At 39.1% G+C, this 18,130-nt stretch overlaps 2 protein-coding genes across 3 annotated transcripts in view; both read left to right on the top strand.

Moving 5' to 3' along the window:
- Positions 1-5,394, top strand: part of LOC138056945 (protein SHQ1 homolog) — a 28,183-nt gene extending 22,789 nt beyond the window's left edge. For both annotated transcript variants that reach the window (XM_068902936.1, XM_068902935.1), the window contains exons 13-16: positions 798-921; positions 2,379-2,499; positions 3,173-3,212; positions 3,447-5,394. In XM_068902936.1, coding sequence (XP_068759037.1) covers positions 798-921; positions 2,379-2,499; positions 3,173-3,212; positions 3,447-3,944 — 783 coding nt within the window. In that variant the 3' untranslated portion in view covers positions 3,945-5,394. The remainder of the gene's footprint in view (positions 1-797; positions 922-2,378; positions 2,500-3,172; positions 3,213-3,446) is intronic.
- A 5,072-nt stretch (positions 5,395-10,466) lies between these two features.
- The window catches only part of LOC138056950 (fibronectin type III domain-containing protein-like), a 100,871-nt gene continuing 93,207 nt past the window's right edge, over positions 10,467-18,130 (top strand). Inside the window, exon 1 of the mRNA XM_068902943.1 lies at positions 10,467-10,515. The gene's annotated coding sequence lies outside the window, so the exon portion shown is untranslated. The remainder of the gene's footprint in view (positions 10,516-18,130) is intronic.

Raw genomic sequence — 18,130 nt, 5'->3', positions numbered from 1 at the left:
TCGCCAAACTTCACAGTTATTTTTCTTTCTGTTACTTTGAAAACACGATAAAAGATCGGCTTTCCATAACAAGCGGTTAGCAGTTTCAAAAATGGCTTTTCGGGCCCGAAACGTTTTCGGGACTTTCGAGAAAAGGGGCCCCTGAAAAGCGATTCGTGAAACTAAAATCTGCGTATTATGAAATATGGATCTTTCAAGATGCTTTCAAGACCTTAGAAAACAAAGTAACTGCTAAGCTTCACGACTTAAGACCTTTACCCTTTTTGAAGATACAAAGCGTTTTATGTAATCGAATTTGAAATACGCCCGAAAAGTTTCGGGACTTTGAGAACCGCCCTCCCCACCCTGATCTTCTGCAAACTCGTCCAATAGGTGGTTTACTCGTTACGTCATCACCGCTTAAGCTACTTGGTTTGGTGGCTTAAATTTAATGAGAATTCTATTGAAATTTGCCTACTCGCTTAACTTTAATCGAGTTGGGAAAGGAAATGTTTTCATGGAATTTACGGTTGTCACTCGCTAAGCAACATGAAAAACCGCTCGTGAAAACACGGCCATTATAGTAGTAGATCTTAAAGTCCCTTATTTGTCGCAGACCGTAGCTGCATGTCGGCCTTTCTTAAATTCATAATCAAATGAAAGCAGATCACATCAAATCAATATTTTTTTAAATTAGATTTTTATTTATGAGAGGGGAAAACTTTAGTGCCCAGATATAACGCCTAGTCCGCGTGGAATCGAACTGGGACACAGCTCAAACCCCTGCGTTGACGGTCTCGCCTTTGTTTCTTTTTCAGTCCTTCACAACTTTAAACGATGTCTTGATATCCATTGCTCGTCGCTCGCTGGCTTACCCGCTTTACCGCCATTGGTCATTGGTCGAAGCAGTTATAAAGGACACCAAGAAAATCTTTGCTCTTGGTACGTGAACGTATAGTTTTTTCCCTCTCGGGCATTGTTAGGTCGTATTTTATTGGGTTAACCATTTCTTCCGTGAACGGCGCCGCTTATTTCCGTTTCGTAAACGGTCGTTGCCATTTGAAACGGTCGTTGCCATTTCTCAGAACGGTCGTTGCCATTTGAAACGGTCGATGCCATTTTTTTAGCTCTGAATTACACTCATTAGGTCTAAGAACTCAAAAGGTTGCGGTTACCGGGAGTTGTGTCTCGCTGGTCACATGAGTTAGGGTTCTGTTTAGGGTGAGGGCTAAGAACCCGAGTTCGAGTCTTGAAATTTCCGGACTCTTTTTTTTCCTCCAGTTTTTCTTCTATGTGGATGATCGAAAAAAGTTTGAAACATGGGGCTGAGCTAGACTTGTGGCGTCATGTTTGATTTTCCCCCGGGAACGAATGGAAACGAGGCTAAAGAAAGGACTGGATACCTGCTGAGTAACCGTGCCCTTCAACAAGGTTATGTCTTAGCGCGTACGGCATATCACATAGCAAGAACTCGTGACACATTTTTTGATCACAGTGATCGCGTAACAAGTCAATTTAGTAAGCGCTTGCTTCCATCGCTCGAAAAAAACGTTTTGCCTACCTTATGTTGATTTACGTATAGTCTTCTGGAAACTATGAATCGCTATAAGGGAATCTTAAATTATGGGAGGGAGTTTCATTTTCCAATGCTGCTGATTTCTTGACCAATCGATTCAATTTTAATGATGGACATTCGGCAACGAGGCAAAGCTTGTAATAAGCACAATGAACTCCATATCATATGACTTCCACTTTTTTATGCGATTCATGTGTTCTTTTTCGAACAGCGAACTGGGCCGGCGCATAACCGAAATGGGGGATATGACAGTAAGATATGTGTCAGGAGACATTCTTCATGGAAAAATCTTTCTTTAGCCTGTGAATAGAGCAGTTCGAGTTCGTGCGCTTAAAAAAATAGGCATGCATTGCGTACCTGTGCATTAACAAAGCGCTTTATTCTATATGGTTAACTGAGCTGCGTTTTGTCTTCCAGGAGATTCAAGATGTCTTTGCGTAATATGTAGCTCTAGTAGTACACGATATTGTTTTGGTCCCGTATATCACTATACACACTTTCGTGCCATGGTAGATGTCTTAGGTAAATAACCCCCCTAGAAGACATGTGACTACTAGAAACATACTGAACCCAGAAAGGTTGAAGAAGATGAAAGGGAATCGAGAAACATTCGCTTGGAGACCAACGTGTTGATCATTTTCAAGTTCCCTCACGACTTCTTTTTCACCATAAGTTTAAACGTGCATTCTGAGCGACCTGTTTATTTTCGTGATTTATGCACGCGCTGCGGGCCTATTAGCACCATGGACAGTGTTATAACCCGATGACGTAGTGTGTTGTACAGTGCACTACCACAAAAGCATTTCTTTCTTTCGGTTTTAAGGTCGTCGGCAAATTCTGAAGTGTTTGCTGGAAATCCACGCCCTTTGCCGCGAAGAAGATCCTTGGTATCTTTTGAATGATCTCTATGTGACGGATTATTGTATCTGGATACAGAAAGCAAGGTAAAGAAAGACGATTGATGGCGCGAAAACTAGAAAAATAAAACCACCTTGTTTAGCATAATAAACAGAACCATAGGAAAGTACTGCTCAGTAGGTTTCATTTGAATGGTAACACTTGAGGATTTTACCCGCAGACGCAAAAGTTAGAACCACTTTATACAACATAATAAACAGCGCCACAGGAAAGTACTGCTCGGTATCTTTCATTTGAATGGTCACACTTAAGGATTTCATCCACAGACTCAAGAGTTAGCACCAGCATCGTAGGAAAGTGCTGCTGGTCATACTTTGGGAATTCGTGTGAAGACTCAAAAGTTAAAACCACTTTGTAATTCCTAACGCACATCGCAGCGTGACAGCACTACTCAGTAGCTTTAATTTGAATGGTCATGCAATCCACAGCTCAAAAGGTGGAACCACCTTGTACAGCAGAATACTGCTCAGTAGCAGCTCAGGAGATTTCTTTCTAAGTACTTCCTACTCAGTAGCTTTCATATGAAAGATCAGACTTTAAATTTGCCCCAACAAATACTCAAATCTTTAGACAGAGTGGGTCTAGTTCGCTCTTGATGCAAACGTTTGCATCTAAGTACGGTCAATCCTAGACATATCTAAACTTTTGAGGTCATTTCATAGCGCTTACTGTTGCATTTTTCTATTTCCTTTGAAACAGTCGTAACAAGCTCGCTTCATTGGCGCATAGCCTTGAACAGGTATAGTTTTATTTCCTTTCTGTTTTTTTCGGGAACGGTTTAAAACTTAACCCGTATAGTTTACCGGGAAACTCTTGCAACCTCGTTCCCAGGCCCCCTTTTCTCTGACTCCATTGTCGTTGATGACAATGAAGGCAGAGAAGAGAGACCCTGGGAACGAGGTTGAATTTCTTAAAGCAATCAATGCCAATCCCTCTGAGAGAAACTTAGAATTGCGGCACTCGTGTCTTTTAGATTGAAATACGGAAAAGCGAGCTGTCATGGCAGTTAGAGGAACTCGAATTGGCTGCTACTCTTGTACAAAAAGAAGAGCAAGGTGATGCGGGAGATCATGAGGCTTCAGAACAGCAAAAAGGAAACGAAGATGTCACCAACAGTGATAATGAAGAAGACAGGGACAAAGATGATGTTGATGATGATGATGATGTTGACGACGACGATGAAGATGATGAAGATAATGATGATGATGATGATGATGATGACGATGACGATGACGATGACGAAGACGAAGACGAAGACGACATCGTCGACGACGATTACGAGGACGAAGACGATGACGATGATGGTGTTGACGATGATACTGACGATGACCACAGCATTAGACACAAAACGAAAGCAAATGTAAAAACTGTTAACGCTGATATCAATGGCGACATTTGTTCGACACTGCAGAGAGTTGAAAGCCCCGAGTTAGCAACGACTGAATTCATTGAAGACCAAGTGAAGTTATGATAGTCTCATCAAAACTGTACAAGGGCCTTTAGATCACTTGTTTAAACTGGGACGTTTTCAAAACGATGCGTTTCAAAACTCTTTATTTTAAAAACTGCTTTTTAAAGTTTTTCTTAAGTACACATTAATTTTTCAAACGAAAACGCATCAGTGTGCGAAAACGGCAGCGGCAGAGGTATCATCAAAAGATAAAATTGCGTCATTGTAATCGATTCTCGACTATTCAAACCTTCTTAACACGACAAAAGTGTGCCAGTTTTCGCAAGAATCACACTGGTATGAACCACGCTTTAAGTTGGTCCTCTCTAGCGACGCACGCATCAACTTCGTTCCCAGGGCTTTTTCTTCATCTTCTCGGTGAAAAAGCCCTGAAAAGTAGGATGCGCACGCATGAGTACAAGCAGCATATACTGCTGAATTTAATAACTTGTGGTTAGAGCGAGTTTCAATCGAGTGTCGTAAAACCAAAACCAAAGTACTTACTTTGGCCAATCAAAAAGGACGGAGACAATCCAGTAAACCAATCGAAACTCGAACTGATTACACGTAGCCGACACAAAGCGCGGGAAAATGTGCACGCGCGAGCCACGATTGGTTTTGCTTTCCCTTGTGATTGGTTGAAAAATGGCGCGAGAACTTTGAACTAATCACTGAGTGAAGTAATGCAAAACCAAAGTAATTCGCTAATTACATTCGACACTCAAATGAAAACCGCTCAAACTTGTGTCTTTTGTCTTAAAAATCGGTCTTAATGATAAAAACGTTAACTGAGATTTGGTACTTGCGTCGCCAGTGCCCCGAAAGCATTGTTCTCACAGGTGAGGCAAGTGTTAAGCACAACATACGCAGATTCATGCCCCGTCCACACGTATCCGAATATTATTAAATCCACAACTTTTTCTCGGCGGATTTAAAAATCTTCACATCCAGACCTAACAGAGCATGCGCCATCTGGTGTGCGAGTTGACGACAAGAGAAGCCATAGCATTTCCTTCCGCGGCCATGTTGAATGTTTACACGGAAAAGACTGGATCTGAGTTTGTATTGTCATCGGATTTCAAAATATTCGGATTCAACCGTTCACGCGATTCCAAATTCTTTGCGGAGTCAAAACTTTCTACTCTGGAGAGCGGATTCAAAAAGTTGCGGATTCGCCGGATACGTGTGGGCGATAAGCGAATCCGCAGAGAAAAAGTTGCGTATTTAAAAAATATCCGGAAACGTGTGGACTGTGCCTCAGCAGAGTTTCGATCGTTAATGCCTTTTTCGGGTAAAACAAACACTAATTAGCGACTCAATGAAGTGCGTCTGGTCATGATGTTTGTTGTTGATATGATATTTTATTATTTATGCACGGTAAAATCATCAGCTAAGATTACAAACAATGCTAAAATCTAAATTACAAAAGGTAAAATTTTAAAATGATTACAATAAAATACAATTACTATAATACTATATTAATTCTAAAGCTGCTTTCCATGAATGCCGTGCTTTATACTAAAATATGTCTTTAATCAGATTTTTGAAAAGCCCAAGAGACTCTGCTTGTCTCGCTTTGAGGGGTAAGCTATTCCAGACAGTAGCACCCCTATAGCTGAAGCTGTTTCTATAATAATTTGTCCGTGGAAACGGAACATTAAGCTTTCTTTCAGAGTCTCTTAAACTATAAACAGATTCGCGGTTTGTAAATTTAGAACATAGATATTCCGGTGCTAGCCCCTGAAGACACTTATAGACCATTGTGGCCAGCGCAATTTGTTGCTGGCTAACTAGATTTTTCCAGCCTAAAATTTTGAATAGCTCGCTAGCATTTGCATCAAAATTAGAGAAGGTCAAAACTCTGGCTGCTCTATTTTGCAGTTTTTGTAATTTGTCATGTAACGTGATACCACAGTTTCCCCAGACGACATTGCAGTAGTCAAAGTGCGGTTGAAGTAAAGCGTGATAAATAGAGTGCAATGTCGTCTGAGGAACGAGATGCCTTATACGTTTGAGGGCTCCAATTCCAGAAGCTACTTTCTTTGTCAGTTTATCGACATGGCTACTCCAGTTAAGATTATTATCAATAAGCACGCCCAGGGATTTAGCAACAGAAACTTGAGTGATAGGAGCACCATTAATCTCGGGAATTGGAGGATTTGTGAGAGCATACAACCTCTGCCTTGATCCAATCAGCATAAATATGCATGCCTCGATAACAAGGATCGCGCTTGCATTAGGAGAGAGGAAAAAATTGCACCCTCGTGTTCTGCAAAGAAAAAAAGACATTTGTGCCTTCCTCTCTCCTTCTCCGAAACCAAACCCACAAAGGCTGCCTCGCCTGAGCGCTGCTTACTGGGCAGCAATAAATGCAAACAAAATCGCAGAAAATGTGGCTGTGGACAAAAGGGCCATCATGGACCATTGCCGCTTTTACTGAAACACTCCAGTCAAGAAGAAATTCTGATCTAATGTGTTTGCCAACTACATATAATTCAAAGTCAAGAGGACGGATCACGAGGGAGTGGCAATTATCGGTCTTTCTAGTTCAATATGCAGTTTTGTGGCGTCTGTGGTTTGTTGTGGCTTTACCACAAAGGCCTTAGGCACATTCAGAGCTCTGTGATAATCTGTGCAATTAGAAAAACCAATGGCAAGGTATCCGTAATGTGCAAAGAGATGTTATCTGTCTTTCTTCTTTCTTTTTGTTTAATTAAATCCTCCGTCCCTTCTTCTCGCCCTGGAAACATCTTTACGAGTTCCGTCTCTCTGCTGCTGTTTTTTTTATCTCCATCTTGGATATTCAGTCGTGCTTGAAAGAATGCAAATGTATGCAGTTTTGTGGCGTCTGTGGTTTATGGTCGTGGTTTTAAGTGAATTCGTACACGGTTAAAACTTAAAACTTGAAGGTCACGTACAGAAGAGACAAAAACAACAAGTGCACATGATAGAGCGGACTCTTTCCTAGATTACCGTTTTAAAACACAATTTCAATTTTCAACTGTTTGTTTGTGAACCTCTGAATTTCGTGATAGGCGGTACTTTAGAGATTTTGTAAGTAACTTTCTCAGCGGAGCTTTTTGTTTACTTTGTTCTAATAAACCGAAAACTTGTTTACGACCCAAACCCGTGTAATTATAATAAATTACGGAGGACTTTGCACTTGTATCATATTTACCTTGGGAAAATCGGGTTTTGTTATCTAAAAGCTGAGGAAATACAGCGCTTCTAAGTCGTAGTTTTAAAATAGGTTGACAAATGCTCTCATGTTTGTTTCCTTTCATTCTGACTTCCCCTAAAGAAAGAAAAACCAATCATTTGGCTTCTATATGAAAGATTTTTTTTCATCTAACTCACAAAAAAGGGAATTAAAATCGAAGGTTTTGACGTCAGTGCCTCCGTCACGTTGGAGATTTGGGAGATTAAATTTTGTTAGCATCGCCGGTTAGCTCTAAGAATTTGTTATCCGTGTAATTTTTGCTATAGATGTTATTCAAATCTCAAAGGCAATTTGCTTAAATTTTCCTTCTTTGCCAATCTAGATCAAAGCAACTCTTTTTTCCCATGAACTTTTCATCTTCACGTGGTCTGACAATAGGTCAGTAACACCAGCTCTTTTTATGCTTACACAACTAACATGCCAACCAGAACGTAACCTAATTGGCTGTTGAAACAATGTGACGTCGATGTTTGTAAACAAGAAACAGCGCTATTCAGCGACTGGAAAATGGCAAGCAAATAAAGCGAAATGTGAAAATATCAACTTAAGCATTGAAGGTTTGAATATTTGACTATTTGAATATTTTGAATATTTGACTATTCTTTGCCAATCTAGATCAAAAGCAAGACTTTTTCGCCATGAACAACTTTTCATCTTCACGTAACCTGACCATAGGTCAGTAACACCAGCTCTTTAAGCTCTTTCCGTGCTTACACAACCAATATGCCAACGAGAACCTAATTGGCTGTTGAAACAATGTGACGTCGATGTTTGTAAACAAGAAATAGCACTATTCAGCGACTGGAAAATGGCAAGCAAATGAAGCGAAATGTGAAAATATCTACTTAAAACATTGAAGGTTTGAATATTTGACTATTTGACTTTGAAACATGCAAGGCCTTGTCAAACATAGTTTTCGTTGCCGTAGCCGTCGTCGTTTCTTAAACCCTAAGAAACGACGACGGCTACGGCAACTACAACGCCAAAAAGCAGTAATATTATTGGTTAAAATAACGAAAAAGATCGTGCTGCACGTGCGGCACGCATTTTGGAACAACTCCCTCCCGTACTCGTCAAAACTACTACGTGAAATGACCAATTCTAAGGTTTCCACGACAACGTGGACAAACTGCAGTGAATTTTTCAGTCTCACTCTTCGCTTCAAATCCGTCCTTACCAATCCAGTTATAGGGCACTCCGCTCATATTGAATAATATAAACAAGATGGAACAATCATGAAGTACTTAGAATAGCTCCAACTTATATTTTGAAGTGACGTTTTCGTCGCGGTAGCCGTGGTGGTTTCTTAAACTCCCTTTAAACTCCCTAAATCTGGTAATGATAGCAGACTTCGGGCCTAATTCTAAATTTCAGCAAGAATGTTTCGGCAATAACCCGACCAATAATTTATGAATTTTTGATAGGCAAAATGTCTGTGTTTACCTAAACAAAAATAAATAAATAAATAATATTGGAAAGATGACTGAATTTTAACAAGTTCTTTACTTTTAAAACCAATTTTTATACTGACGTACAAGATGCCTTCATAGAGCGAATTCGCATGTTAATATTATAATGAAATGAAGGCAACGCCAGAATGCAAACATACTAATCTTTGATTACACCTGACTTCACGGAGGCCAAGTTAATGGAAAGAACAATAACGAAAAACTCTTTTATTATGCAAAATTTGAGCTACATTTATCTATTGTTTTGGCACCGTCTTACCACGTGAGTGCAATCAAAGAATTGCAGTTAAATTGGAAAGAGGATCACGCTGCACGTGCGGCAGGCATTTTAGTGTGCTCTGCAAAACGTGAAATCAACAAATTTACGGTTTTGACGACAACGATTGCGGTTACACTTGAGAGAAACACAGTGTGACACTAGTGTGGACACACTACTCTAGTGTCAACTCTCTGGTGTTTTGAATCCCTAGGCGAACACTGAACAATATAATTTGATTTAACGCTAGTGTCACGACTCCCCGAATGCAACCAACGTGAGCGTACAACAGTGGATCTTTCATTCTCAAGCTATCTTTAGTTCAAAACTGTTCGTGCCAGTTTGGGTCTACGATACCTCGCCACCCATTTTGTACGCAGTCATCAAGCTAGAATAGTCGCGAAATACTGACGACAGAGCAAAGTTATTCTCCCTATTCTTTTCTAGTCTCTGTCTCCCCGGCCTACTCCACATCTGTGTGACGTGCCCTGAAGCAATCATTCCTACGTGTTGTTATATTTAACGCTCAGCCGGACAAACTGAAAAGCCGTGTCAACTCCCATCCTTTCGACACAACGACGTCATACTTTTTTTTTATTTTTTTATTTATTTATTTTTAATTATTATTCCCCGGAGAAACGAGGGAAAAAAAAGTTATACAGCTACAAAATAAAACAAACGACTTCGTCTCGGTGAATATTCACCGATTATCACTTCGCCTTCGGCGAATAATTGTTAATTAGTATAAACACACAGGTGATTATACAAAATCGTGCGCTCTCATTGGTTCGCTAACTTGGATTATCAGCCGATAATCACCTTGACGGACAAAATGGGTGCCAGTAGTCGTTTGGCCACTTTAATTGAAGATGATTTCGCGTTGAAATGTTTTTTTTTTTTCTCTTTTTTTGAAATTATCACCTGTGTATTTATATTAAAACAATTACTCGCCTCAGGCTCAGGGATTATCGGTGAATATTCACCGATAATCACTTTGCCTTCGGCGAATAATTGTTAAATAGTCAGAGGGGAGTTCGCATGATCATTGGATGTTGCGATGAAGAGCACGACATATGAATTCGTACATTCAAGCTGTTTGTATATAGAAGAATGAGTAATTTTCAGCCAATTTTGTTACATTAAGAAAGTTCATGATCCACTCTCACCGAATTGGAAAAGACAATTTTTATCATTTAGGTCAGGTCTTACAGCGGTTTAAAAAAAAGAAGATTCATTTGGACACAAATGATGGACTTCTGAGACTGCTCAGAATACTAAAGTAAAAACTGGATGCCTATTAAATTATTTATTGAAGAGGATTGTTGGGAAAAAAATGCATATCTTGAGTCACCTATAATTTGATAGTGGGTGGTGATGCATAGGTGGAAATTAAAGGCAAAACGTACGTAGTCATTAGTGTGTGTCACATCTCAAAATAGCGGGCAGATATCACAGAATGTAAATCATGGCGTCACATATCACGTGATCACTAGTGGCCCAACCAAAACGTTAATGTGCACATATTAAACGTAGGTTTCATCAACGATGGATTATTTTGAGTCTGACAATCTGTCTGTTATCTGACGCCTGTTTGGAGGAGATCCCTCTTCAACTACGCATCTGTCATTTTCGGGTGCCTGTTTTAAGGTAAGATAACGTGAAACTGAGTTGGATTTTTTGTTCGGATGCAGTAGTTGAGAGATTTTAATATTGGCCGCCTGAAACATTCGATGTTTCGATCGAGCAGGTCATCGATCGGTATTATCGTTTTGCAGAAAGACGCCAATATTTTTGCAGTTTTCGCTCATTTTTTAATACGGAAGCCTGTAGGGGACATGCGAGATAATCCCGGGTGGAGAAAAAAAAACTGTAAATGCGAGATAAAAAATGCGAGATAAAAAACTAGAAAATGCGAGATAGAAAATGCGACATAACAAACTAGTAAAATGGGAGATAAACAAATTTAAAGGTTTTCTTTAAATTTAGAACCTGGGAATCGAGGAGCGGGCAATCCCTACAATAGAAATTTTGAAAACGAGGAATGTCGAATTGAGAATAAAGGAGCCCAGTGGAAATTTTATTAAAGGTTTGACAATTATCTTCAGTATAAAGTTTTAATAGCAGCTTACATGTGCAATAAACAGATCATGAGCAGCAAACCTTCCAAATGCATACTTCTTGACCTAAGACATTAAAATTCACGCTTTAACCCACTGTCGCTTTTAAAACTGTGCAATAGTGCAGCCGGTAAGCAAGATGGAGAAATAACTTCGCAGTCGGCTTGCCTCACCTGTTGACTATTCCCCGGCCTGTTTGCTGCCTTAGAGCCTCCTTTAGGGTAGTAACAATGAAAACCTTAAAGATAAATTTGTCGTCGAAAAAAAACTTGTTTTTTAGGTTAAAACAAATTCAGTGGAAACTGACATTTTACTGATTTGTGACGTGATCGCAATTATTTATTTTTTGCGGCAGCGTTCTCTGTTTTGCGATGGTGATCACGATCCATTGGCAGTTTGATAGGTAGAGAAGATTGCTGAATCGGCAGTCAACACATACAAACGCCTGCGCAGGAAAACGAAATGATATTGTTTTTTGTGTCTGTGGTAAACCCTTATTGTTTTCATGGGAATACCGGTTAAAAGTATTAAACTCCAAGGACTGAATAATATTGACTTTTTCTTTAATCAGATTACCTTCATGAAGTAGATCTAACAGGGAACGAAAACACTGATCAATATATAGTTGTTTTTGCCGGTTTGCGCACGCCTTGTGGATTTCCATGATGTTGTGGTGCTCGCGCTTTTGAGTTGCGTATCTAAATTTGTACGTAGTAATAGTTTTCACTACATCTGCTCCCGCCTAAGATAATTTATATAATAACCCAAGTTATTCACGGATTTTGATTGGTTCTTGCCTATGATCTATTAGAAGACAGACGCACGATTGACGTCACCATTAGCTTTTATGCGAGTAAAGTTTAATTCTTTATTATATAAAACAAATAGATTCCATGTTGCCGAGGGTCTGTTCAGTAATAGATCACAGAGGAAAAATGTCAAAAATGTGGTAAGAACATCAGTGACACACTCGGCTATCGCCTCGCGTGCCACTTTTTTGTTCTTACCACATTTTCACGTCATCTGTGATCTATTACTGAACAGACGCACGCGAACATTTAATCTATTTTTTAAGCAGATGGCAGTTGAGGTGTGTGCTGCACATTGTGATGTCTTCATATTATTTTACATGTAATTAGGTTGGTAAATGAAAGCATAGTTAATAGATGTAGGCTGGTTAAGAAACTCGACAAGTTTCTTTGTTTCATGTTTTTGTTCGCTTTTTTGGCCTTGACCTTGCACAAAACCCGACAAAAACACACTTTTTTTCGTCAGGATAACCAATCAAAAGCTTGGACTAATTTATTCGAAATTAACTTGCGAACCAAAAACAAAAGATTGTGCAGGGTCACGGTCGGTTCAACATCTAACTGCGACTGTATTGTTCCTGCTTTTGAAATTCCCAGGGTTTCCTAACCGGTCCCTAGATTAACTATGATGAAAGTGAAAGATGCAAGGAAGGAATGAGCAATAACAAACAGCATTTATTCATTAATTTCTATCAACGTTTACTTGAGACACTATCAATTGAAAAGAAATTTACATAACTTTGGAAAATGCCTGGAAAATATGATAGTAAAACAGGAACAGGAACATTCAATGACTAGAAGGCAACACTTCGTGGTCATCGTTCGTCATCACCTTTTTGATCCATTTAGTTCTTTCCACGGTACCTTGCAATACCATAAAATAAAAACAAAACTCTCTTATTATATTCGGATCGCTGATTTTTATTATATATAAATAACTGTTGTAAAAATTATCGAGGATTGTTTGAAAATGTTGATACTGAGACTATGCTTTTGCTTTCTGAGGTTGCAGTTTGTGGCCGAGTTTGTCGCCCCTGTTTCTGATTTCATTTGTGTCTGACAAATCGTCGCCCCTGTTTATGATCTGTGCCTGAAAAATCGATTTCTGATCCAGGCAATATGATTTTCTATCAGATACTGTAATCTTTGATTTTCAAATTAAAGTAAAAGGAATCGCTGAAATATTCGAAAATTATTCACCTTCAATCGCTATGCTTCACCGTCGATATCGTTGCTCCATGTGAGTTTCTGCCTTGTGACTCAAGTTACCCAGAACACCTCGCGAACTCGGTGAACAATACCGATACCAACTTGCGCGCTCGGTTGAGCAAATGGAGATTGCTTTCCCCTGTGCAATATCTAACAATTTACAAATTTACCCTTTTTACGTGGGGGCCTTCTATGTTTCCCTCAGAGGCCAAAACCCTGCGGAGGCAATTAGTGGTGCGATACACATGTAACGGCCATTCACCCTGATGAAGCCGGCCGGTAAACTCGGCCGAAAATATAGGCGAAAAGGAAAAGTGTCTTGTTTCTCTTCACATGTAGGAGTTTATGTATAACAGTTTGTGACAGAACGATAATTAGGTAACCATAGACAGGGGTTCCTCTAAGAAGCCATGGGGCTTAAGGGATGAGGATACCAATAACTGATTAAATCAAAAGGACTAACGCTAATTTCCCTAACAAGCGTAACAGGCAGTTAAAGAATTTCAGGAAACATTTTGATATTAGACCAATTCTTTCTTTTTAAAAGCGGTGTTAAAACTTTTTACATTCTGGAGTTTCTTTGATCCATAGTTTTGGACGCTGGGATAGTAATAATTTCTTCAAGATTGTATCATGGGCTAATCTAACCACACCTCGTACTTTAGCACTGTGTGATCTTCTATGATTATAGCTTACCTACATAGGAGATATCTTCTAAAAAAGCGAACTGTTATGTCAATATCGATCAGTTCAAGACTGATTTCAAGTCTTCTAGCAAACTACTCTTTTACGTCTAAACGTTCTTGACATTTATAACCTTAACTTGGATCTCTTATGTATAACTATCACAGTAAATTGATGCCGCGGTCATTTGAAAGTAAGTTGACTACAGGAGCTGGAATTCACAGTTAAGGTCCGCAGAGTCCTACAGGCCTCGTGTCGGTAAGACTTTCAGTCAATTTAGTATGTTATCCCATAGTCCAAAACTGTGGCATTCCGTGCCTCTTAAGATCTAAGCTCTCCGCAATGTAATAGGAATTAACACCGCTTTTAAGAAATACTTGGTATGATCTCAAAATGTTTCCCAAAATTCTAAGACTTTAACTCAACCTATAACGCGCACGGTTGTTAGAGAAGTAAATATCGTTTGCTGATCTACTCAGGGGTATCTTCATCCTATAAGCCCCATGGCTTCTTAGAGGATTCCCTGTCGATGTTTATTTAAGTACATGTAGAAGTAATCTCGCATTATTGAAGTGCGTTGGACAGTGGCTTTTGAGGATACTAGCATCAGTGTACTTCTCGAGATAGTTTCAATAAGCGCCGAAAACTATGATTCATCTCACAGGATTGAAATACTGTGCCCTTGGCTAGACTCTGAATCATAAGTAAGTGCAATATCTTTTATTGACGTGTAATAGCCCCCTGAGAGGAGATGTCGGGTTACTAGTAAAATACTAAACCCAGAAAAATTGGAGAAAATAACATGAATCGAGTAACACAGGTATCGAGGATGACATGTTGATCCTTTTCGATTTTACTTCTTAATTCACAGCAAGTTAAAGCGGAAATTGCTGGAGTTATTAGCTCTACTTTTCGTGTGAATAAAGTACAGTAATATACATGAGAAAGACTTGCGAATCACCAAATTCGGCTTGTTATGACAGTGGTCAATACTGACTAACAGCGCTCTTCTCCACATTTAAAAAAAAACTTCGAGATGCACACACAATAAACGTTCACTGAAGTTCTTACCTGTCGGGCTGGTTGGTATCTGGATAGGAGACCATCGAATTATACTTACGTCGTAAACGCTCAAATAAGGCCCCTCTCTTATGAGACCTCCGATAGCCTCAGTCTTGTTTAGACTTCTCTAATAAGCCCCACTTCACTCCCCTTGAATTTTGTGCAATAAACGTACGCGACAAATATGGTTCTAAAAGGTTATATTACTCTTCAGCTCTACAGTGCTAACTTCAAACTTCATATGCGCTACTTTTTGCGCTTTCTGGCCAAGTTGTGATTTCAAGACTATTTCAGGACATTGATAACTGCTGTATACTCTACCCTAGATTTATTAAAACTTGGTGATATAAACTAGAAGACTGGTATTTTGACTCTCGAGTTTTTACAAAGCCCCCTCGCTGCGAGTCCCCAAGAAGGAGAAGGGGGTGGGTTGGGTTGGGGAAGGCTTATTAAAGCTTTTACGGTAAATCTGGGAGTAATCATTTATTATGAGGTTTGTTCGTTGGGCGAACTAAATAGACGAACCGAGATGCCATGAAGATGAAACATGTATTTAAAGAAAGTTGTGCGAATGGACTCCGTATAGTCCGCATATGATGTATCAATACACGTACGACGTAATTCAAGATGGCGCATGACAAAAATGAAAAAAATATATACAGGATGCCCAAGATTAGAAATTTCGTTCCCCTAATCTCGAACGTAATTATCGTTATGTTACAAATTGCTATACAATTTTATAAACGCAAAACTCTCAGACAAGAATTTGAAAAAAGTAAACACTTCTGCACCGAGACCAGGGGTTTAACAAACAATAAGGGTTTTTACTACAGACATAAAACAATATCATTTCGTTTTCCTGTGCAGGCGTTTGTATGTAATGACTGCCGATTCAGCAATCTTTTCTACCTATCAAACTGCCAATGGATCGTGATCAACATCGCAAAACAGAGAACGCTGCCGCAAAAAATAAATAATTGCGATCACGTCACAAATCAGTAAAATGTCAGTTTCCACTGAATTTGTTTTAACCTAAAAGACAAGTTTTTTTTTCGACGACAAATTTATCTTTAAGGTTTTCATTGTTACTACCCTAAAGGAGGCTCTAAGGCAGCAATCAGGCCGGGGAAAGTCAAAGTTATTTCTCCATCTTGCTTACCGGCTGCACTATTGCACAGTTTTAAAAGCGACAGTGGGTTAAAGCGTGAATTTTAAGCCCTGGCCAAACGAAACGCAAGTCATCGCAAGTCGACGCAAGTTCTCACTTGCGAAAACTTGCGTTCACTTGCGATAGGGTGGCCAAACGAGACGCAAGTTGAGCGAAAGTCCTTTGCAAAAGTAGCAGAATTTTTGTTTTTTTTTTCTTTTTGCTAGGCTCAGACTCGGAAGAGCTGCTACTTTCACTGTAGCTGCTGCTTATACTTGCACCGCTACTGGGTCTCCTGTTATGGTTTTCCTTTTTCTTATGTTTTTTTAACTCCCTATCCTTGTTTTCTTTTAGCTCTTCGGGGCTTAAGTTTTCCGAATTTTGCTCCGTGACAGAAGCCATCTTGTCAAAAGGGAAAGCGCGAGAGTTTGAGATTCCTGCTCAAACAGCGGCATCAGATTGGCTAAAAGGTTTCCAAAAAAGTTCGAATGACTTGCGAAAACTTGCATCCACTTGCGTTTAGTGGCCAAACGAGACGCAAGTTGGGCGGACTTGCGTCCAAAATTCGACTTGCGATGACTTGCGTTTCGTTTGGCCAGGGCTTTAATAAGACAAGAAGTATGCATTTGGAAGGTTTGCTGCTCATGATCTGTTTATTGCACATGTAAGCTGCTATTAAAACTTTATACTGAAGATAATTGTCAAACCTTTAATAAAATTTCCACTGGGCTCCTTTATTCTCAATTCGACATTCCTCGTTTTCAAAATTTTTATTGTAGGGATTCCCCGTTCCCCGCTCCTCGATTCCCAGGTTCTAAATTTAAAGAAAACCTTTAAATTTGTTTATCTCTCATTTTACTAGTTTGTTATGTCGCATTTTCTATCTCGCATTTTCTAGTTTTTTATCTCGCATTTTCCAGTTTTTATCTCGCATTTTCTATCTCACATTTTCTAGTTTTTTTTTTTTTATCTCGCATTTTCTATCTCGCATTTTCTAGTTTTTTATCTCGCATTTACAGTTTTTTTTTCTCCACCCGGGAATATATCGCATGTCCCCTACAGGCTTCCGTATTACGGTTTAAGCCTAAAGTTCTGAAAACCGCACAAAAAAAGCCGTCACTTTTTGAGCTGACATGCATATGTTGTTATTTACTTTAAGCTTAAGGTTAAGCTGATAATTTCACATAGAGTCATCAACTGGAATACCGCTTGTGCGTATCATGCATGTCGATTCCAAAAGAAGCGAATTAGTTGATGTTCCCGCAAAAATTTGCCGCCCTTGCCTGTTATCGGTTGGTTTCAGGTTACAATTCAAACAAATTTTTGTTTTTTATACCTTTTTTAAAATCAGATTGCTGTTTAAACTGCACTTCAGTGATGTTTTCGAGGAAACTTCACTTTAAATCTAGTGCAAATGAAATCGACAAGCGTCACTCGTACAAGAAAGCACGTCGAGTAGTTAAGCTATCAAGGCGCTTCTTCAAACATCTTCTTCTTTTAAAATAGTAGATTATGAAATACATCGGTAATATGCAGTTAACGTGGTCGCGCCGTAATTTCGTTAACTTGTTGAAATTTCCGTTGCATGTCATAAACGGAATCTATAAAGCGCTCAGCGCTGCATGGTTTGAGCTCATTCTGACTGAATCAATTTCATTTTCCAAATCTTTTTTTTTTTTGGTGTATTATACATGGACGATTGGGCATTCATGGACAAAAGGAGCAATGTAACAAGTTATCGATCTTCATTTTACATGGCATATCATATCAACTGTATCGTCATAGTTTTTTGTTTTTTTGAGCGCAAAACCACGAGATTTGCATAAAAAAAAATCTCTTTTCCATCCCGCTATCGCTATTTAAGGGGTAGAGTAAATTTGTTAGAAATTTGAATGCTTGAATATATTTCTCAAAACGTCTCATGTAACTTTTATTTTGATAAACGTGAACGTTGTTAGAGTTTTTTCATAAAGACGATATTACTCATGAAACTATTCCAAGCATAATTCAAGTTTTCTGCGTGCGATATTGTAATTGGTTTAGCACGTCCTTATTGCGTTGCGTTTTTTTCCCGGCTATAAAATGCTTTTTTGCTTGTCAAATAACGCATTACACACTTGGGTGTATAAAATGAATAAATATCGCTTTTGATCTTTCTGCGATCTTAGCTTTCGGATGCGTCTAAAATTAAAAAAAAAAGTAAAATATGGCCGCATCGCTAACACGCGATTAAC

Source organism: Montipora capricornis, chromosome 7 (assembly GCF_036669925.1).
Source record: "Montipora capricornis isolate CH-2021 chromosome 7, ASM3666992v2, whole genome shotgun sequence".
Taxonomy (NCBI): domain Eukaryota; kingdom Metazoa; phylum Cnidaria; class Anthozoa; order Scleractinia; family Acroporidae; genus Montipora; species Montipora capricornis.
The sequence above is the reverse complement of the archived record's forward strand: the minus strand, read 5'-3'. Positions and strand labels throughout refer to the sequence as shown.